Source organism: Onychomys torridus, chromosome 18 (assembly GCF_903995425.1).
Source record: "Onychomys torridus chromosome 18, mOncTor1.1, whole genome shotgun sequence".
Lineage (NCBI taxonomy): Eukaryota > Metazoa > Chordata > Mammalia > Rodentia > Cricetidae > Onychomys > Onychomys torridus.
In genome coordinates this window covers 45,277,535-45,300,374 of record NC_050460.1, presented here as the reverse complement: position 1 = coordinate 45,300,374, position 22,840 = coordinate 45,277,535, and the positions used below count along the sequence as shown (strand labels likewise).

The 22,840-nt window shown below is 45.1% G+C and overlaps 1 protein-coding gene across 2 annotated transcripts in view; it reads left to right on the top strand.

Annotated features, from left to right (window-relative positions):
* The window catches only part of Mypn (myopalladin), an 86,745-nt gene that overhangs the window by 44,273 nt on the left and 19,632 nt on the right, over window positions 1-22,840 (top strand). The window contains exons 7-12 of one of the 2 annotated variants that reach the window (XM_036168185.1): window positions 6,281-6,422; window positions 8,340-8,363; window positions 10,378-10,494; window positions 12,296-12,668; window positions 20,800-21,393; window positions 22,502-22,640. In XM_036168185.1, the coding sequence (XP_036024078.1) occupies window positions 6,281-6,422; window positions 8,340-8,363; window positions 10,378-10,494; window positions 12,296-12,668; window positions 20,800-21,393; window positions 22,502-22,640 (1,389 nt within the window). The remainder of the gene's footprint in view (window positions 1-6,280; window positions 6,423-8,339; window positions 8,364-10,377; window positions 10,495-12,295; window positions 12,669-20,799; window positions 21,394-22,501; window positions 22,641-22,840) is intronic. The other variant, XM_036168186.1, reaches the window with a different exon arrangement.

Genomic DNA, 22,840 nt, shown 5'->3' with positions numbered 1-22,840 from the left:
TTTCTGCCCATTCTCGGCACCCACCACCACTAAGTTCCAGATCTTAAGTGTGCAAAGATTCTTATGACCCAGAGCACATGCCTTGTACATTCCTCACAGGTAAAGCTGTTTGTATTTTAGGTTTTTCCCAATCACCCTGAAAGGTACATGTAATGTGCAGATAGAAGTGTAAAAGGTGAAGTCTGGCACATTGATGCTTGCCTATAATCCTAACAATCAGGAGGCTGAGACAGAAAGAGGCTGTTCAAGGATAGCCTGGGCTACATAGAAAGACCCTCTCTCAAAAACTAAGTTCAAAGCTTTCTTTCTTTCTTTTTTTTTAAAGTAGGGTTTCAGAGTGTAGTTCAGTGGTTAGGTATTTATCTAGAAAGTGCAAGGCCCTGAGTTTAGCCCTCAACACAGGAGGAGAAAGAGGAGGAGGAGAGAGAGAGAGTCAGTCAGATAGGACCCTTTAATATTCTTTATATTTAATTCCCAAGGTCAATCAAAGCATCCATTTTAACTGCTTTCCTGAGGTGACTGTGAGTGCCTCTCTCTCATTATATATTCTGGTTGGCAGATACATATGCTTTTGACAAATTAAAAATGGGAAAATGAATTTGACCATCAGATATGGTGAAATCTATAAAAATATTAGCCTGCTGGTGGGAAACCAGCTCTTGGTACACAGACACAAACTGTGAGGAGGCTTCCTCTGCCCTCTGAGTGTGGGCTCTTGCCTCCATAAATGGGATTGTCCAGGGCACCAGGATAGGTTGGGGTTCAGATTCCAGAGAGATTTATCAGCCGCAGCGTGCTTGCGTTAGTCCCCGTCAGTGAGGGCAGGATTGAGGTCACAGTCACTGCTGGTGTCATTAGCGAATTTCTGAGTCACAGTTACCAAGGATGGTATTTCACCACCGAGCAATGAGAGCAGGTGATTTGCATATGTCTGTCCAGGTTATTCTGTCTCTGTTTATCTCTTTAGGGACTTCTGGCCAGCTCCTGTGACTTCTTTGCCAGCTACACCAAGTAGTTTTCAAAAGCACTGACCGGAGGGTTTTCTTTAACTCCTTTTTCCCTTCTTGGGTGACCTTCCTTTTAGTGAAGGTTTGAGGGAAAGGAGACTTGCCCGGCCACATGGGGACAGAGTTCAGAGCGGACTGTGGGGTTCTGTATGGGTTTACTCACAGAGGGTGCCTGGGCCTTTCCTCTTCTTGTGGTGAGTGTGTGCTTGAGAATGCTAGGCAAGTGCTCTGCCCCCCGAGCTACATCCCTGGCTCCCTTTCTGTTGTTGTTTTAGACAGAGCCTCATGTAGCCCAGGTTGACCTCAAACTCTCTAAGTAGCAGTGTTTGACTCTGAACTCTTGGTCCTCCTGAATGCCAGGGCCACAGGTATTTGTGACCACACTTGGTTTATGCAGTGTTGGCAATCCAACCCAGGGCTTTGTGCCTGCTGGGCAACCTCTCGACCAGCTGAGTTACATCCTTAGCCCACCTCCTATGTTTGGTTTCTTTTAAATTTTTTTTTAGATGTATTCATTTATTGGGGGTTGGGGTGTGTACAATATATGCATGAGGTTAGAGGCAAGTTACAGGCGTCGGTTCTGTCCCTCGACCATGTTACGTGCCAGGGATGGAACTGGGGTGGTCAGTGTTGAGGACGAACGCCCTTCCCCATTGAGCCATCTCACCAACCTTCCTATGTTTTGAAACAGTCTGTGTGTGGTGCGAGACCACCCTTCCTCCTCTTGACAACATCAAAAACACTTCCCTGGGCTTACCAAGAGAACAGCACTCACACTTCTGGAGTGTGGAGGGGCGGGGGGGTGACCAAATTAGAAGCTTGCTCCTGTCGCCTCCCACTCAATGGCAGCTGCCCTGGCGAGTTTTCAAGGCTGTGGCAGGCCAGGTTCTGGCTGCTTCAGCAGTAATTTGAAGAGTGTAAGGGGGCAGGGGAAGTGAGAATTTGAAGAGCGCTACGTTATATAACAGCAGAGGCAGGAAACCCCGAAATAACTGGGCCAGTGGCCAGATCCAGATTTCTGAGGACTTCAGGGTCCCTCTTCCCAACCCACCAAATCCAGAGACTCACCTTTGCCTCCTGTACCTGTGGTGACAGAAGTACAGAGTGACAAAGGGCCTTCTGTCTAGTTCTTTGTTCCTTTTTTTTTCAGTGTGTGTGTGTGTGTGTGTGTGTGTGTGTGTGTGTGTGTTGTACACGTCACAGCCCAAGTGTGGAGGTCACAGGACAACTTGTGAACTTGTGGGAATCAGTTTTTCCTTCTATCATGAAAGTCCTGGGATTGAACTCAGATCCTCAGACTTGGTAGCAAGGCCCTTTACCTGCTGAGCCATCTCACCATCTCCCATTGGTCTATATCAGAAAACCTTTCTGGGCCAACTCCAGCCTAAGGCCCTGTACACACACACTTGTGTCATGCCCAAAGGTGCAGGAACATGTGGAGTAAAAAGAAATAGTTACAAAATGAACCTTGGAGCTATTCTTAAAATATTTATGTATTTTATGTGGATGAGTGTTTTGTCTGCATATAGGTATATGTATCCCATGCATGCCTGGTGTCCAAGGAGGCCTGAAGAGGGCATCAGATCCCCTAGAACTGGAGTTACAGACAGTTGTGAGCCATCATGTGGATGCTGGGAATCAAACCCAGGTCCTCTGCAAGAACAAGTTCTCCTAACTGATCATGTATTTTAACAAACAAGGGACATGCTACTTTGGAAGGTATCGTTACATTGTGTCTGCCGGCCAAGAACCTCTAAGCAGGAACCCACGTTTGTAATCCCTGACACAGGGCAGGAGCAAAGCAGGCACGTGGTCGGATTTATTCCGTGGCAAATACTTCTATTTCTAGAAGCTTCAGGAAGAACAGAAACAATGAGCCCCTGTGCTGACTGGTCATGGAGCCTTTCTAGTCTGTCGGGTCTGTAATGAATGAACTCAAAGATAATCTGTATGATGGCAAATATGGTAGATTTGTACTTTGGACACTTACCTCAGGAGGCTGTGGACTTTTGACTGTAGCGACTTTAGTTCAGATCCATAATTTCCAGTAAAGATTAACTCAGCCTTCCTCAGTTGAGTTGGTTTTTCCTCTTCACCTTTAATGAAGTAAGATGAACATGATCAAAGTCTGGGCTGTTAGGGGACCCCCGTGGGTATCCACGAGTACAGGGAAGTATGCTGGGCAGATGGGCTGGTGAGCATGGCAGCAGGGTGGTGGGTGGACATGCATAACCCAGACGCTACATCCGCGTGGAAAGTTAATTATAAGAGAGAGAGAGAGAGAGAGAGAGGAGAAGGGGGTCAAGGTGTCTACACCTCGTGGGAGCAGAGGGAGAGGAGGAGAAGAGAAATGGGCAGAGTTTTTCCTTTAAAGAGACTTTTATTTCAGGATGCAGGGTGGCGCCAAGGGGCGGGATCAGAATATTAGCATGGGCACCATCTGTGTATTTGCCTGTGTTTCATTACTATAACAAACTGCCAAAGACTGGGTCCTTTACACAGGAGAGAGGTGTATTTATCTTACAGTTTGGGGGTTCCAGAGATATAACAATGGTATAGACTTAGCTCTGGTGAAGATATTGAGGAGGATGGTAACATAATGGTGGGAAAGAGAGAGAGGAGAGAGAATCATGCATCCAGACAGGAGGCAGGATTTTAAAAGGAGAAAGGAGAGAGCTGGAGAGATGTCTCAGTGGTTAAGAGCACTTGCTGTTCTTCCAGAGGACCTGGGTTCAATTCCCAGCACCCACATGGCAGTTCATAATCATTCCATAATCTCCTGGAAATGGAGTTTCCAGGAGATCCAATACTATCCTCTGGCCTCCCTGAGCACTAGGCAGACATATATTCAGGCCAACACCATACATAACAACTTTTTTGAAAATGAAATAAAGTCCCATTGCTTCTTAACACTGTTAAACTGGGGAACAAGCTTCCAATGTGTGAACGTTTGGGAAGACACATTTTTTTAAATTTATCTACTTATTTACATCTTGGCCTCAGCCTCCCCGGACTCCTCCTCTCCTCCCAGTCCCTTCCCCAAACCCCTTCCCTGCTCCCACCCCCAAATCCCCTCCTCTTCCATCTCCATCCAGGAAAGGGCAGGGGGAGACACATTTTAATCCAAAATCAGTACCACACCATTAGAAGACACCTAAGATCTACGGCTGTGATACATGAAGTGTCCTCTGCACTGCGTCCTAATGGCTTAACTAATCTGAATGTATGGGGGCTCACTCACACGTGCCATCTCCTTATAAAAGATCACAGATGTTCTGGGCATAGTGGTACATGCCTCTAACCCCAGCCCGAGGAGATGGAGGCAGAGGATCAAGAGTTCAAGGTCAGCCTCAGCTATACAACCAGCTTCAGGCCACTTTATCTGAAAAACCAAAAGCAAAACCAGCAGGCTGTCTTCAGCTGTGGGGGCTGAACGCCTGAGCAGTTAGGGCTCTCCAGAGGACCCAGATTCAGAGGACTGCATCAGGCATCTCCCAACAGCTTGTGACTACAGCTCCAGGGGCTGTGGTGCCTCAGAGGCCACTCCACCCCCCCACATTAACATAATTAAAATATAGTATCAAAAAAGAAAAGAAAAAGATGCCTCTGTAGGCAAAGGTGTTTGTCTCCAAGCCTGATGGCCTATGTTTGACCCTCAGGTCCTACATGGTGGAGGAAAAGGCCAGCCCCTGCAAGTGGTCTTCTGATCCCTACATGTGTGCCATGATACTCATGAGCCTCTAAACACAGAAACTAAAAATGCAATAAACTTCAAGAAAAAACAAACAAACAACTCCACAATGTGCAGAATAATGACTGACTTTTAACAACTTTTCCTAAGTGGCTTGTAAGCTTACCCTTGGTTATCTTCCTCCTGAGTGTTGACACTTCCATTTCCTACCCTAGGCATTAGCAGGCCTGCTCTCTACACTGTGGCATTATGGGAGTCTTGGCTGAACAGCCCTTCTAGACAGTCCTTCTGCAAGAGTGTTTCGAAGACCCCTGCTGAGAACTATTTTAGCAAATGAACTGAACCACAAACCATGTTAGAACTTCATTCTCCATATATCCATTTTACAAAAGTGCCAAACACCATTGACACAATCCCTCTGCCACCACCATTTTTTGTTTGTTTGTTTTTTGTTTTTCAAGACAAGAGGATTTCTTTGTGTAACAGTCCTGGCTGTCCTCGAACTCACAGAGATCTGCCTGCCTCTGTCTCCTGAGTGCTGGGATTAAAGGTGTGCACTGCCACACCTGTGTTTTTTTCTTGTTTTTTGTTTGTTTTCCCACCACTATTTTTACTGGGGGCTGTTGACTTGGTTTTCTAACTTGTTTACCTCAGAAGTAATGAAAACTCCATTACATATTAATTCCAGAGAGATGTTGAACTGACACTACCGTTTTCAATAGGCACCAAAGTCGACATTTTAGCACAGATTTTTCTGCAGAGGTCAGGGAGAGGGACTTTGCATTCAGCACATGGATGTTGCCTGCCTTCTATCTTGTCCTTATAAGATGTACTGGGGAAATGAGGGATAATTCGATTTTTCAATCCAATAGCACTTTTACTAATTCATAAACCACTCAGTGTTATTCAGGTCACGAATGATTTCAGCAAATTTGGCACCACATAAAGAACAAAATACTGATGTTGAACTACAGTGCCCCCTGGCAGTCACTGCTGTGCTCAGTCAGGCCAGAGTTCTACCTTTTGACTTTGGGACAAGACCTTGTCATTTACAAAACAGTGCAGGTGACCAAAATCACCCCACTTTGTAATATTTTTAAGGAGGCTAATCGTTTTTTGTGTTAGGCATTACCATAACTGTTTGCAGGGATGTGTGTGTCTATGCAGTCCAAATCACTAGAAAAGGGTTATAAATGTGTCAGGGCAAGGCACAAAATATTATTAGTTTTGTTTAGACAAGAACTGTTAAAAAAAAAATTAAAGGAGTGAAAGACAAAAGAAAAAGAAAGAAAACTAACAAATGAAAATAGAAATTACTAAAAAAAAAATCTTTACTCAATGTTTGACCTATACTTAATAAATTTGATTAGCACTTAAATGGAGGTAAATGCAAGAAATAATGAAGAAAGAGTCCTGGAAGGGTTGGATGGTGCTGTCTTTCAAACTAGACTCTGTGTATACTCACTGAGTTGAAGCTGTCGGAAATGTGGAAAGAATCCGGGGTGGAGACGGTGTCCCTAAAATCCAGCAGTAGAATACAGTCCCCAAGCACATAGGTGATAACGTACTCCTCTTGTCCCAGATGCTGCAGAACCTGTCAGCCTCTGAGGGGCAGCTGGTGGTCTTCGAGTGCAGAGTAAAAGGAGCCCCGTCCCCGAAAGTCGAGTGGTACAGAGAAGGGACCTTAATAGAGGATTCTCCGGACTTCAGGATCTTACAGAAGAGTGAGTGGATGCTTTCCTGATGGTCTTACATTTTTAAACAAGTGTTTCATATAGGTTTGTTTTTCTATTTTTTTTTTAACAACAAATTAAATAGATAGTAGAAAGCTAACATAAAGGGGATGGAGACATGCCTCAGCATGTCCAGAGGACCTGGGTTCAATTCCATGGGGAGGCTTACAACTGTCTGTAACTCCAGTTCCAGGGCATGTTACGCCTTCTTCTGGCCTCTGTGGGTACTGCAAACACAATGCACACAGACATACCTACAGGCAAAACACCCACACACATAAAAGATCCTTTTAAATTTTTTAAACATAAAAATCACTTTAAAAATTAATCTCCTAAGAATAAATTGTATTACTATATTGGTATATATTCTCCAAGTTTTCTCCATACATATTTTTAATTTAAAAAAATGAGTCAAATATATATTTTGTAATTGATTTTTTTTTTTTTTTTGAGACAGGGTTTCTATGTAGCTTTGGAGCCTGTCCTGGATCTTGCTCTGTAGACCAGGCTGGCCTCGAACTCACAGAGATCCACCTGCCTCTGCCTCCCGAGCGCTGGAATTACAGGTGTGCGCCACCATCACCCAGCTATAATTGATTTTGCTTTTTGAGACAGGGTCTCACTGTAGCTCTGGCCAACCTGGAATTATGTAGACCAGGCTGAGCTTGAACTTACAGAGATTCTCCTGCCTCTGCCTCCCAAGTGATGGTACTAAAAGCATGTTCCACCATGCCTGACTATAATTGATTTTTTTTACACAAAAGTTCATAGACATCTTTCCATATTAATAAAGTTTTCTTACTTTTGTTATTTTAAATCTTACACTTATTTATTGTACGTGCATCTGTGTGTGTGTGGATATACATACTACAGCACACCTGTGAGGTCAGAGGACGATTGTCAGGAGTAGTTCTCCACTTTCACCATGTGTGTCCTGTGGACTGAACTCAGGTGACCAGCCTTGACGACAAGTGCTTTTACCCACTGAGCCATTGTGTCAGCCATCATTACAATTTTTTTTCTTTCTTGCAGTAGTAAGGGTTGAACCCAGGACCTTCTGTGTGCCAGGCAAGAGCTCTACCACTAAACTATATACAAGTTTTGTTACCTTTAAAATTAGTATAAGTCACCAGGCGGTGGTGGCACACACCTGTAATCCCAGCACTCGGGAGGCAGAGGCAGGTGGATCTCTGTGAGTTCGAGGCCAGCCTGGGCTACAGAGCTAGTCCAGGACAGGTTCCAAAGCTACAGAGAAACCCTGTCTCAGAAAAAAACAAAAACAAAAACAAAAACAAAACTAGTATAAGTCATGGGCCCGTGAGATGGTCAGCAGATAAAAAGCCTTAAGACCTGAGTTTGATCCTGGGATCCACAGGATGGAAGGAAAGAGCAGATTCCTGTACATTGTCCTCTGACCTCCTCCTGAGTGTCGTGATAGATAGATAGATAGATAGATAGATAGATAGATGATACATACATACATACATACATACATACATACATACATACATACTAGATAGATACATAGAAACATAGACAGATACATAGATAGGTAGATAGATAGATATAGATACATGGATAGATACATAGATACATAGATCGATACATAGATGCTAGTCCTTCTGAATCCCAGCTCCCTTTGGCATTCCTCCTTGTCTGGGGGCCTGAAGCTTATGTTCACTGTGTGGATCCAGGTGTGCTGTAAAATGAAGCATCGTGTAGCAGCTCTCCAGCTGCCCCTCTGTGACCTTACTGAGGTCACTGGTACTCGGGTCACTACGTAACCTTGACAGATTGTCCTTATCACACCACAAGACCCTGAGACTCTGCAGGGAGCTTTGGATGGAAATACAGCTCTCCAATAAAGTAGATGCTCACAACCTTTTGTTTTTTTTTTTCTCCCTTTAGAACCCCGATCCATGGCAGAGCCAGGTAAAGATCGCCCCAACTCTAACTTATTAATATGTGATGAGTGGTTTGAGATGCACATATGTTGCAATTGTTCTAAAATGGTTAAAATGGTCAAGAAAAGATGAAAATTAAAAACTCTAGAAAGATCCAAAGCTGTTATTGTTGAAGGGGGGGAGGAAGGGAGCGTGTTCAAATTTGCATATCAATTTAATATCTGATACGAATATAGTTAATTCTTTTACGTTTTCCTGGGGATACTTTCCCTTTGACAAGTGCTCCCACTCATTTCATGCCCTCCTCAAAACTGGGCTTGGAACTTCATTGATGCCAGTTCCAATCCCACAGCCTTTGTGTCTCAAACTTAATGGACGAGAGCCTGGGAATATCAGTAACTGAGAACACTCATCTGGCTTACTCAAAGCCATGGGTTTGATCCCCAGAAGCAATCAAAATAAAGTAAAGAAAGAAAGAAATTTATAGAGATGAAATGTGTGTGCTGTTTCTTGGTTTGGTTTTGGTGAATGCGGAAACAGAAGCGAGAGTCATGAAGCATTTGCCTGTAGAAAAACACTAATCATTGACACACCAGAGCCCTCGGGCTGTATTTGTAACTCTGGGTGAGGAGATCGTTGGCAACGTTATTGCAATTCTCTTCAGACAACACAGATATTCCAGAAGTAAGCACAGAACATCCATACTGCACACCTACCCTAGACCATAGGCACATAATAAAGACAAGGGTTCTTTCTTCTAAGGACTAACCAGTATTGTTTGCTCTGGCCTCCTGGGAATTTCTTCTACAACAGTGGTTCTCATCCTTCCTAATGCTGTGACCCTTTAATACAGTTCCTCATGTTGTGGTGACCCCCCCAACCATAAAAGTATTTTCATTGCTACTTCATAACTGTAATTTTGCTACTGTTATGAATCATAATGTAAATATTTGTGTTTTCTGATGGTCTTAGGTGACCCCTGTAAAAGGGTCATTTGACCCCCAAATTGCAACCACTGTTCTAGAAGGTTCTAGTTGACCTAACTCAGTCATCATGAAGTACTGAGATGCCAAGCTTCCCCTAATACCACTGCTTTAGTAATTTTGTTTTAATGACCCTGCTCTTCTCTGGTTTTCAGAGTATCTAACGGTATTAATTTTAGGTTCTAGTCACGTCTGAGAATTACTGTATTGCCATTCTCAAGACTTCATGTCCTGTATCAGGCTAATCCATGGGAATGACTATGCTGTTACAAAGGGAGATTCACTTTGATCTCCTCTCATCTGGAATTTCTGTTTTTCTATCAGCTAATTGCTTCCACAAAGCATTCATACACTGTCCAATTTTTTGTGCTGCTGGGGATCAAACCCAGGACCTCATGCATGTTAGGCATGAGCTTTCCCCACTGAGACAGACACCACCCCAAGCCCTTCTGCCCAATTTTAAACTGTGGCCTTTGTTTAAAATTATCTCACTGTGAAATTTCCCCATGAAAATAATGAGAGACTGGGGTTTGAAAAAGTATTTCATTAGTTTTTCTGTTTTACACACACTTCCTTTTCCTTTGACCCCGCTAATTTGTTTGTGTGTGTGTGTGTGTGTGTGTGTGACTCTTGACAAGTTTATTGTTAGTCTAATTGTCATCGGGATGGACAGTAGAAACAGAATGTGCATTATGTGTAACCACTGGTCTTGACTCCGCCTAGTAGGCAGCTGCTGAAGAGAATAAGAAATTGGGAGTTTGAGGCAAGCCTATGCTGCACCTTTGGAGAATGTAGCTCAATTGTTAGAGGGTTCCCTGGTGTTATATGCAACATATTATCACAAAACCCTCATGAGCTGTTGATTTGACGTCTTGGGACACTTTCAGCCTCCTCACGGGTCAATCTGATCAAATAGTTATCAGGTGCAGCTGTCTTCAAAGAATTAATTAAATCAACTCCTTACGTCAACATTGATAGAAGCGTCATTTGGTGTCATTTAGTCTCCCCGTGCTGTCCCTGTGCTTAAGTCATTAACTTTCCTGTCTTACTGGCATACAGAGGAGATCTGCACCTTAGTCATTGCTGAGGTGTTTTCGGAAGATTCTGGATGCTTCACCTGCACTGCCAGTAACAAATATGGCACAGTGTCCAGCATTGCCCGGCTGGACGTGAGAGGTGAGTGCTCCCCAGCAGTGAGATGTGAGTGTGAACTTCAGTGTCCTTTTGTTTGTTTGTTTTGAGACAGGGTTTCTTTGTGGAGCCTTGGCTGTCCTGGAACTTGCTCTGTAGTCTGTAGTCCAGGCTGGCCCCCTCTGTCCCCCCATTGCTGATACTAAAGGTGTGCACCACCACGGCCTGGCCCAGAGTCATCTTTTCTTCCAGATTCACATATGAATCATAAAGATTTAAATTACTCACTGTGGCAAGTATGCAGTCAAGGCCTGATGTGGAAAGGCAATCAATGCATGTAAGACTGGCTGGAAAAAAAAAAAAAAGATTTAAATTGGGGCCTGGAGAAATGACTCAGCGGTTAAGAGCACTGGCTAGTCTTCCAGAGGACCATGGTTCAATATCCAACACTCACAAGTTCCAGGCTATCTACCACCCTCTTCTGGCCTCCAAGGGTACTGCATACATGTGGTGCATACACATACATACAAGCAAAGCATTCACACATAAAAAGTATCCTGGAAAATTTTTAATTATTAAGAAAATTGTTGGGGGGAATGGGGGTAAGAAGACTGCTCGGCAACTAAAGGTACCTCCCACCAAGCCTGACTAACTCAGTTCAGTCCCTGAGACCCACACAGCGGAAGAACACTGATTCCAGCAAGTTGTCCTCTGACCTCTACCCTCCTGCCTTGGCATGCCTGTATGACTGTATACACACACATCCACAAAAATAAAATAATAACAACAATAAAGTGAAAAATGTTCTTGTGGCTGGAGATTATAGTTCAGCTAGTAAAGCGCTTGCCTAGCATGCATGATGCTCTGGGTTCCTTCTCCAGCATGGCCTAAACCAGGCCTAAGGGTGCACACCTGTAATCCCTGCACTGGGGACATGAAGACAGGAGGACCAGGAATTCAAGGTTATTGGCAACAGAGTGAGTTCAAGGCCAGCCTAGGATACATGAAACCCCCCATGTCCAAAAAAGTTTATGGACAATGTCCAGTTTTCCAGTTCTTATTCCACTTACAGCCACAGACAGCCTCCTCAGGGGCCTGCTGGCATTCCACACTTCCCGAGAAAGTGGCTGCCTGGCTTTATATAAACTTTTCAAGTTCTTAAGAGTACTTCAAGGGGCTGGAAGATAATTCAGTAGGCAAAGCACTTGCTTCACAAACTTGAGGACCTGAGTTCAGTGCCCTGAGTCAACATACAAAAGTCAGGGATGGTAGCCTATGTTTGTAATCCTTGTGCTAGGGCCAAAGTGGGGGATCTCTGCAACTCAGTGACCAGGAATACCTGGAGTTGTCCTTTGGCTTACACACACACACACACACACACACACACACACACACACATAGCCAAGTGTGGTAGCACATGCCTTTAATCCCAGCACTCAGAAGGCAGAGGAAGAGGCAGACAAATCTCTGTGAGTTTGAGACTCTGTAGCCTGGTCTACAGAGTGAGTTCCAGGACAACCAGGACCTCACAGAAAAACCCTGTCTTGAAGCAAAACAAAACACACAATCCTTAGCTTCCAGAGGTAGGGATTCAGAGAATCAAGCCCACATCCTTGAATAAACTAAGCATGTATTCCTCACACTTCGAATCTCAATTCACTTTCCTCCACATCCTCACCATTCTTGAATGCTCCAGAGTTGGCCTGGTTTGGGCAAGCATTTTCCTGTATGCTCCTTTCCGTGGACTGATGTTTTCCTACTTGTATGCACACCCCAGCTCAAGGTGACAGTTCCAGCTCAGTCCTGTTGGTGGTCTCCAGCTCAAGGTCTCTAATTGTCCTTTCAGGAAATGAAGACATCAGCGACAATGGGGCTCTTCACTCAGCCAACTCAACCACTAACCTGGCTGTGACTGAGCAACGGCCCTCCCCACCCAACCCAGAGCCTCGTTCTGAGGAACAACCCCCTAAACCCAAACTCGAAGGGGTCCTGGTGAACCATAATGAGCCCCGTTCCAGCTCCAGGATTGGGCTCCGGGTGCACTTCAACCTGCCTGAAGATGACGCGGAGAATGAGGCTTCCTCCCGGAGTGGAGTAGCCAACCCCAGCCAGGCCAGACCTGACTCCTTCCCCGAGAGGTTCAACGGACAGGAAGCCAGAATCCCAGAGCCGTCCTCGCCTGTCAAAGAACCTCCTCCCGTCCTGGCCAAACCCAAACTGTAAGTAAAAATGGAATAGATAACTGGGAGTGCTTGGGAGCTTGACCGCGCGCGCACACACACACTAAATTAAATTTTAAAATGTTAATAGTAGAGTTGGGCTGGGGCTGTGCTTGGTTGTTAGAGTGCTTGCCAAGGATGCAGGAGGTCCAGGGTTTGGGCCCCAGCACTGCAGTAGGTGAAGTAGGGCACATCTGTGAACACTTAGCGGGTGGAGCCAAGAGGATCTAAAATTCAAGGTCAACTTCACAGGGAGTCTGAGGCCAGCCTGGGCTACATGAGACCTTGGCTCAGACCAAACCAGGCAAAAGATAGAGCTGAAAAACACAATTCCAAGTGGGAAAGCATGCATCGAGCGCAATGCCGAATGTGCATCTTCACATCACCGCGAATGAATGCGCCCCCCCCCCCCCATGGCCGTCCTCGTTACTAACATTCTACCCAAGCAACATGGCACCTCAATTCAGGACATTTTTTTTTGAGCTGGGGATCGAACCCAGGGCCTTGCGCTTGCTAGGCAAGTGCTCTACCACTGAGCTAAATCCCCAAGCCAGCTCCCGTCTTTTTAATGGTAGAGTTCTGGACTCCTCCCAGAAGAGCATGCTCTTTCTTGCACCTAATCATCTCGACAGCCTCTTCTTCTGTCCTCGTGTGTCTCCGCATCCACTGGAGCTTGGGCAGTCACTGGACGCTCTTCAGTAGATGCTGAGAGTTCTTTGCTAACGCCGAGTACGACCCAGCACCATCTGTATGAGTATGGCGGCATGATGCAATGCAAGAAGTCTTGTCAGAGCCACGGCGCATGTTCAGTGCTCCTGAGCCAAGCAAGTACAGGGCGTGACCTTAGCATGCTGTGTTTCATCCACATGTATTGCAGCTAGTGGTACCGTGCGTTACAGATAGTGATAGAAACTGTATTTATAATTCTGTCATCCTTTTTTTTTTTTTTTTTAAGATTTACTTATTATGTATACAGAAGAGGGCACCAGATCTCATTACAGATGGTTGTGAGCCTCCATGTGGGTGCTGGGAATTGAACTCAGGACCTCTGGAAGAGCAGTCAGTGCTCTTAACCTCTGAGCCATCTCTCCAGCCCAATCCTATCAACCTTTAATGACAGTGAGCAAACCTTCAGCAACAAACAGGTCCTGCACTTTGTCCTTCTATGGTGATGGGGAGATCCCACCAGGCGCCATTCACATTATTACTTTGGTCCTCACCCTGCCTCAGTAGATTTCCTTAGTCATGGAGGGAGATTCCACAGCCCCTTTCTTGCGTCCTTGACTCTAAAGCCAGAACCACGCAGCCAAAGCTGCCAAGTTCTGCTGCTTGCTGGGGCTGGAACCCGGCCCCCTTGTTCGATTACGTCTTCACCAGCTTTCTGTTTTCTCAGTGCTCTTAACCGCTGAGAAACCACCATCTCTTCAGCCCATCTTCCTTGTTTTTTAAACTTTAAAAAAATATTACATTAGCCAGGCATGGTGCTACACACCTTTAATCCCAGCACTCAGGAGGCAGAGGCAAGTGGATCTCTATAAGTTGAAGGCCAGCCTGGGCTACAAAATGAGATCCAGGACAGCTAGTATTGCTACACAGAGGAACCTTGTCTGGAAACAAATAAACAAAAAAAGCAAAAACAACAAAAAATTACATTTTTTTTTAATTTGTGGGGAGGAGCATATGCCCTGGCATCCATATAAAGGTCTCACTTGGAACTCTGGTTTTCCACTCTGTTTTTTGTCTTTTTGGTTGGGTATGCTTCTCAGAGAAGGGAATTTGGAGATGGGTCAACCAAACAACCCCCTTAGGACCTGCCTTCTCTCTGTAGGGGGTTTTCTCATCCAGGGACTGTGTCAGGGTGGGTCATTTAAGATTATGTGGAGCCTATTATTACTGAAAACCTAAAATAACAGATGTTAAATGCATAAGACTTTTTTTTTCCCCTCAAATAAAGGGAAGCCTGTGGGGTTGTTCTGACGTTAGTATCTAGTCTCCTTCATCCCCTCTGCCGTCACCAGCATGTGCTTTCTTGCTGGGACCTCTCATGGTGAAGATGTCTCTTGGTCTAGCCATTGCATGGATGGTCATTCCAAGAGCAGAAAGAGCACATGGGCAGGAGTCACAGTCTTGATGTTAGAAGCCTCTTTTAAGTGCCTTCTTAGAGGTCTCACCCAAATTCTTCTGATTTTATCTCTTTGACTAGGATTGAGTCACCTGGTGTGCTAGCTGCAAAGGAGACTGGGAAATGTAGTCTTCAGTTACACACATTGCAACCATGAAAAAACCCAACCCAACCCAAACAAAAAGCATGTTCTTAGGCAGAGACAGTAGCAGATACCTGTGATCTTACCACAGGAGAGGTAGAGGGTAGAAGCATGGGGTTGGGAATTTAGCTCAGTGGTAGAGTGCTTGCCTAGCAAGCGCAAGGCCCTGGGTTCCTTCCTCAGCTAAATAGAAAGAGAGAGAGAAGGAGGAGGAGGAGGAGGAGGAGGAGGAGGATCAAGAGGTCAGGTTGTCCTCAGCTATATGGCAAGTTCAAAGCCAGCCTGGGCCCTATGAGACCCTGTCTCAAAGAAATTCAACCCAATGACCAAAAAAAAAAAAAGAAAAGAAAAAAAGAAAAAAAAAAATCAGCTTCCTTACTAAGCAAAGTATTAAGTAGACAGTAATGTCAGTCATATGAGACTTCCAATTAAGAAAAGTAGTTTTGCAGTGAGTGACACCCTCTAAAAATCTAATTCTCCTCACTATATATTCATTTAGTATTCCTTGCCTTTTAAAGTTTCCTCTTAATTGTATTTATATGTTTGTATTAGTATAGGTATTAATATACATGCATATGCACACACATACACACCCTCTGTGAACTCACAAACCTACAACCTTTTCTTACTAACTTAAAAAAAGATTTCACTTAACGTGTATAGGTATTTTGCCTGCATGTATATATGTGCACTATGTATGTGCAGTGCCCACAGAAGTGGGAAGCGGGTGTGGAATACCCTGGAACTGGAGTTACAGACGGTTGTGAGCTGCCAGTTGGGTGCTGGGAATTGAACCTCTGGAAGAATAGCCAGTGATCTTAACTGCTGAGCCAACTCTTCAGGCCCCTAGTGTTTTGTTTTGTTTTGTTTTGTTTTAATTGACACACAGTAATTGTACAGTTACCGGGTGTTGTGTGGCACTTTGATACAGTATATGCACTGTGTAATTGTGTGGCACTTTGATACAGTATATGCACTGTGTAATTGTGTGGCACTTTGATACAGTATATGCACTGTGTAATTGTGTGGCACTTTGATACAGTATATGCACTGTGTAATTGTGTGGCATTTTGATACAGTATATGCACTGTGTAATTGTGTGGCACTTTGATACAGTATATGCACTGTGTAATTGTGTGGCATTTTGATACAGTATATGCACTGTGTAATTGTGTGGCACTTTGATACAGTATATGCACTGTGTAATTGTGTGGCATTTTGATACAGTATATGCACTGTGTAATTGTGTGGCACTTTGATACAGTATATGCACTGTGTAATTGTGTGGCATTTGATACGGTATATGCACTGTGTAATTGTCAATCCATATAAATCCCAAGGCCAGGGCCTCAGTTATCATTTCTCTCTTGTTGGGATTTCTCATACTAGTTTTAACCTGCTTGGTTTTCACCGCATAGACTGTGAATTAAAACGCAGGCTCATTCTGCCCGATGCAGGTGTTTCTGTTCCTTTCTTATTCCATCAGTTAGCCATTCATGTGGAAAATAAAGATAATGTTCATCTTTAAATTGCTGCAGAAAGGGGGGCTGGCATTTTTCAGTACTGTCTCCCACAGCCAAGATGATTCTTCCTTTGAAACAGCAGCTTGGATACAATTTTTTTTTTAAGATTTATTTATTTATTTAATGTACACTGGCATTTTGCCTGTATATGTTCTGTGTGAGGGTGTCAGAGCCCCTGGAACTGGGGTTAAAGGACAGTTGTGAGCTGCCATGTGGGTGCTGGGAATGGAACCTGGTCCTCGGGAAGAGCAGCCAGTGCTCTTAACCCTGTTGAGCCACCTCTCCAGCCCCAGTGCTTCTGAATTAACAACAATCACAATCTATCGATCGATCGATGCCTTCCGGCTTGATTGAGGCAGTCTCCACAGATGATTTTAACATACAGCGGTTTGGAAGCCACTGACCCAGACTTAAGAGACAGAACCTGAGTTGCCATTCTTCATCCCTCCGTGTCCAGGAAATAATGAAATAATAAACAAACAAACAAACATTTAAAACGGAGCCAACTGTCAGACAAAAGCCAGGATAAACTAGAAAGCCCATGCTTTGGGGACAAATGTGTCTTTTTGTTGCTATTATTTTGAGACAGGGTCTCCTGTAGCCAAGGCTGGCTTTAAATTGACTATGTAGCCCAGGATGACCTTCGGAGTCTTCCGCCTCTACTTCTTCCTTCCTGCTGGGATTGCAGGTGTGCACAATGACACCCAGTTTTTATGGGGTGCTGGGAATTGAACCTAGGACTTCCCCAGTACTAGACAAGTCTATCTTTCACGCAGTGGTATGCATACGAGAGTCACCCAGCATTGCTCTCGCCTCCCCCCCCCCCGTGGGGTCAGAAACTCTGGGTAACTTGGAAGTCTGTGTTTTAACCAGGTTCTGAGGCTGGCTAAAACTGAACAACAGCCGACCTATATTTAACTATCACAGTGTTTAGACCCCTTCCTAGTCCAGTTAGCTCCCTGAGCGTTGGTGCCTCAGTCAGCCAGGTTGTTTTACAGTCTCTAGCTGGGAGGACTGGTCAAGCGGTGTCCATCTGCTCAGAATTAGTTGTTCTGATCAGCTGAGGAAACATTTTAACAACTGGCAGGGTGAGAGAGTGCTAAGAGATTTGCCAGCTTCTCCCACGTGAATTTAGGCCACCGAGAGAAGGCCACTGAGTGGGTTGTTGGGACGGGGTCCATCGCAGATGTCCTTCAGGGCCAGGGAGAGTTGTCAGTGGCACACAGTATCCAAAACTGTTGCTAAAGCCACCTTCAGACTTGATACCCAGGCTTGTATTTTGACTAATACTTTAATCTCAAAAATTCAAAATCCACAGGCTATGATGCCAGCACACTTGTAATCTCAGCACACAGGGGACTGAGGCAGGGGATTGAGAGCTCCAGGTTAGCTAGGGGCGCATAGGAGACCCTGTCTCAAAAAATTAAAAAGTAGCTGGGTGGTGGTGGTGCATGCTTTTAATCCTAGCACTGGAGAGGCAGAGGTAGGCGGATCTCCGTGAGTTCGAGGCCAGCTTGCTCTACGGAGTAAGTCCCAGGACAGGCTCCAAAGCTACACAGAGAAACCCTGTCTCAAAAACCAGACCAAAAAAACAAAATTTAAAAGTTAAGATTTTGCATTTTCGTATCACAAGAAAGCCAGCACCAGTAGAAACTGGTTTATTCTTTGCTGAGGAAAATGCAGCAAAGATATTTCTGCTTCTTAATTTTAATACGATTATTTATTATTTGTATATGTGTATTTGTGTATATAAGTGTGAACATGCATGTGCCATGGCATGCCTGTGGAGATCAGGGAACAGCTTCCAAGGAGTCTGGTCTCTCCTTCAGACACAAGGATCCTAGGTATAAAATGCAGGTCATCAGGTCTAGCAATGTGTGTCTTTACCTACTGAACCATCTCTCCAGCCATATTTCTTGTTTAATTGTTTAATCTTTCAATGATGAAGAAATGAAAAAATCTGAGCATAGTGGCACATGTCTTTAAACCCTAGTGCCTAGTGGGCAGAGAAGTGGATCTCTACATGTTCGAGGCTAGCTTGTCCTACATAAATGATTTCAAGGCCAGCCAGGAACTATATAAGAGAGAGGCTGGCCTGGCAGTGGTGGCGCACACCTGTAATCCCAGCACTCGGGAGGCAGAGGCAGGTGGATCTCTGTGAGTTTGAGGCCAGCCTGGTCTACAAAGCAAGTTCTAGGACAGCCTTCAAAGTTACAGAGAAACCCTGTCTCGAAAAAACCGAGAGAGAGAGAGAGAGAGAGAGAGAGAGAGAGAGAAAGAGAGAGATGAACAAGCTTATTTCTAGCCAGCTTTCCTTAACTTTAAATTAACATGTTTATCTTTTGCCTCTGGGCTTTTACCTTTCTCTATTTCTGTATACCTGTCTTTCTTACTCCATTGCTGATTGTATAGCTGGGTGGCTGGCCCTGATGTCCTCCTCCTTCTCTCGCTCCTAGATCTCTCCTCTCCCAGATTTCTCCTTCTATTAAAGTAAAGTTAAATAAATTTAAAAAAATTATGTGCAAAGGTGTCAAGATCCCCTGGAACTGGAGTTGCAGACAGTTGTGAGCTACCATGTGGGTGCTGGGAATTGAACTCCGGTCCACCGGAAGAACAGCCAGTGCTCTTAATCACTTGAGCTATCTCTCCAGCCCCATCCTTCTATTAATTCTTTTTGCCTGCTAGCCCGACCATCCTTTCTCCTGCCTCAATATTGGCTATCCAGTTCTTTATTAGACCATCAGGCACAGTAACACGGCTTCACAGAATTAAACAAAATTTTGCAACATAAACAAAAGTAACACATCTTAAAATAATACTCCCCAACAGTTTTGGTTTTTGTTTTTTAAACAATGTCACGTGGCCTGGACTGGCAGGAAACGATACAAAGCTGAGGCTGGCCTTCAACTCCTGATCCTCCTTCATCTAACACTCAAGTGCTAGGATTAAGGAATGTCCCATCACACACAGCATCACAGTAGGACACTTTGGAGAGTGAAAATTAACCTCTGTAATAATCATAATGCTGAAAAAGGGTTGGAGAAAGACCGCTTTGACTGAATAGGAACATAGGACCATCTTACGCACAAAGCCTTGCCTGTCAGATCTTGGTGAGTTAGAGGTCAGCCTGGTCTACAGAGTGAGTTCCAGCACATCCAGGGCTATACAGAGAAACGCTGTCTCAAAAAAACAATAAACAAGCAAACAAACAAAAATACCAAAAACCCAAAGTCTTGCCTGGAGAGGATGGGAAGCATTCAGACATACTTGGATTCTTCCTTAAGACTGGCTTTGAAGGAGGGCTAAAAGTATAGCCCAGTGGTAGAGCACTTGCTTAGCATGCACCAAGGCCTAGATTCTACCCCCATCACAGGTGGAGTGGGAGATATTCTTTTGGAGAATTCAGTGCTTACAATAACTCACACCTGTGTGCTGTAGCATGCATTCTAATTGGTCTTAATAATAAAAACCTGGAGTCAGATATCAGGGTGAAAGCTGAAAGATCAGAGAAGTAAAGGAGCCAGCCACTAGAGATACTTCTTACCTAGGCTGAATCATCAGACCAGAAGGGCCGAACTCCTCTTTCCACCCCACCTTATCACTTCCTCTCTCCGCCCAGCCATATCATTTCCTGTTTCCTCCTCCCAAGTGCTGGGATTAAAGGTGTGTGCCACCACTGCCTGGCCTCTATGGTTAACTAGTGGCTAGCTCCGCACACTGATCTCCAGGCAAGCTTTATTTGTTAGAGCACAAACAAAATATTACCACGGTGTGCAGCCAGATGCCTTCTGTCCAAGCTGAGAGCCGCCACTGTAACTTTAAACAGTAGCAACAGGAGTAAACTGTCTCTTTTTCTTTTCTTTTTCAATACATAAACATTCCCTGTTGCACAGCTGTAGTGTCGGGGCACAAAGGACAGAATACTTGGGATTTCCTTAACAAGAGGGACAAACTAGCAGCTCATTTACTAGGTGATGTCTTGCCACTTTGGCCCTCTCTGTCTCTCTTTGTCATTGTCTCTTACTCCCTCCGTGCCTCACTCCCAATCTAAAACAGCCAGCTGTAGCCCAGGCTGGCCACAAACTCACTGTGTAGCTGAGCATAGTCCCTCACCCCTCACCCCTCACCCCTATGCCTCTTACCTTGTGAGTGCTGGGATTATAGGTGTGTGGGTACCATGATGCCTGGTTTATTCAGTGCTGGGAACTGAACCCAGAGTTCTGCACATGCTAGGTAAGTGCTCTCCCAACTGAGCTCGGTCCCCAGGACGGTGGCGGGCGGCTTTCTGAAGGGTAAGGCTGATGGTCCTGTGTCTCTCCTCTCTCCCTGCTGTTTTTCATGCAGAGATTCCTCTCAGCTACAACAGCTTCATAACCAAGTGTTGTTGGAACAGCAGCAACTGCAAACTGCATCTCCGTCATCACCCAAGGAGTCTCCTTTCAATTTCAGCATCTTGAACTCGGCTCCCCCCGCAGTGACCATTTCCAGCAAGCAGATCAAGGGTCCTGCACCACAGACCTTCAACTTGGCCCGGCCGAAGCATTTCCTCCCCACTTCAAACACTTCCACGGCCGCTGGGTCCCCATCCAGTTCCCCAGTGTTCACCTTGAGTAATACTCCTCAAACAATTCAGAGGACAGTCAGCAAAGAAAGCCTGTTACTGCCTCACCCCTCTGTGCAAGGCAGATCTCCGGGAGGGCTCTCCATCCAGAGTGAGGCAGCTCCTCCAGGCCCAGCAGAGCCAGCACCTCCACCGCCGCTGCTCCCGTATCCCATCCCCAGTGGAAACCAGTTTCAGCCTCACTGTGTGTCCCCAACTCCTGTCTCTCCCACCGGTCGGATTCAGAACCCAGTGGCTTTCCTCAGCTCGGTTCTGCCTTCTCTCCCATCCATTCCACCCACCAATGCCATGGGGCTGCCTAAAAGTGCACCGTCCGGGTAAGCGTCTTGAAGGTTTGGAGATGCCAGTTAACAGGGGCACAAGCACAGAGTAGCCTGGTCTGAGTCAGGACTCTTAGTGAATGGATTCTGAAAAAAGCTTATCAAATAGATACAAAATGGGTATTGAGCTGGGCAGTGGTGGTGCAATCCTTTAATCCCAGCACTCGGGAGGCAGAACCAGGCGGATCTCTGTGAGTTTGAGGCCAGCCTGGTCTAAAGAGCAAGATCCAGGACAGGCACCAAAACTACACAGAGAAACCCTGTCTCAAAAAACAAAACAAAAACACCCCCCCCCCAAAAAAAGATATTGAATGCCTCAGGACAAGGGGCATTCTTTTCTTTCTTTCTTCCTTCCTTCCTTCCTTCCTCCCTCCCTCCCTTCCTTCCTTCCTTCCTTCCTCCCTTTCTTTATTTATTTTTTGGTCAAATTTTGTTTTGTGTTTTTTGTTGTTGTTTTCGAGACAGGGTTTCTCTGTGTAGCTTTGGTGCCCGTCCTTGCCTTGATCTCTCTCTCTGTAAACCAGGCTGGCCTCAAACTCACACAGATCCACCTGGCTTTGCCTTCTGAGTGCTAGGATTAAAGGCGTGTGCCACCGCTGCCCAGCAAATTTTGTTTTTTGAGACAGGGTTTTTCCGTGTAGCCCTGGCTATCTTGGAACTCACTCTGTAGACCAGGCTATCTTGGAACTCAGAGATCCACCTGCCTCTGGAGTGCTGGGATTAAAGGCGTGTGCCATCATGCCTGGCAATTAAAAATATGCAGTTGATTTGGTAGAGCACTTGCCTAGCTTGAATAAAACCTTAGATTCTGTGCCCAGTATCTTATAAACTGTGCTTTGCACACCTGTAATCCTAACACTGAGAGGCAAAGGTGAGAGGATCAGAAGTTCAAGGTCATCCTTGACTACATAGCTAGTTCAAGGCTAGCCTGGGCTACATGAATTCTTGTCTCAAAATAATAAAATTAAGCAATAAAATAAAATGCCTCTGCATACAGCATTTAATCCCCTGAGTGCTGAGGTCAGGTTGTCCTTTTACCCTCTCTGACCTGTGGACCCTAATACACTGGCTGGTCATTTCACAGGGGTGGGGATTTCTTTTACAGGCCGCCCCAGGGTCTGATGAAGAAAACCACGAAGGCTCCTCAAGCAGTGAGTGACGATTACATCCGAGAGACCAAGAACTCGGTGATTCTAGACTTGGGGAAGAAAGTGAATTTTGGTGATGTCAGATCACACCAGCAGGTAAGAGTGTTGGACTCCAATGGATGTTTTAAGGATATCACTCTGTTTGATACAGTCTTTGAGTGCTGAGGGGGTCATCTGCTCTCAGGAGGTTGATCCCAACTTCCGTGGTAGAGCACACACTGAGTCAGCTGGGAAGCTTGTTGATGGAGAAGGTATCTCTGAACCACCCCAATCCAGTAACTCAGTCTACTTGTTTA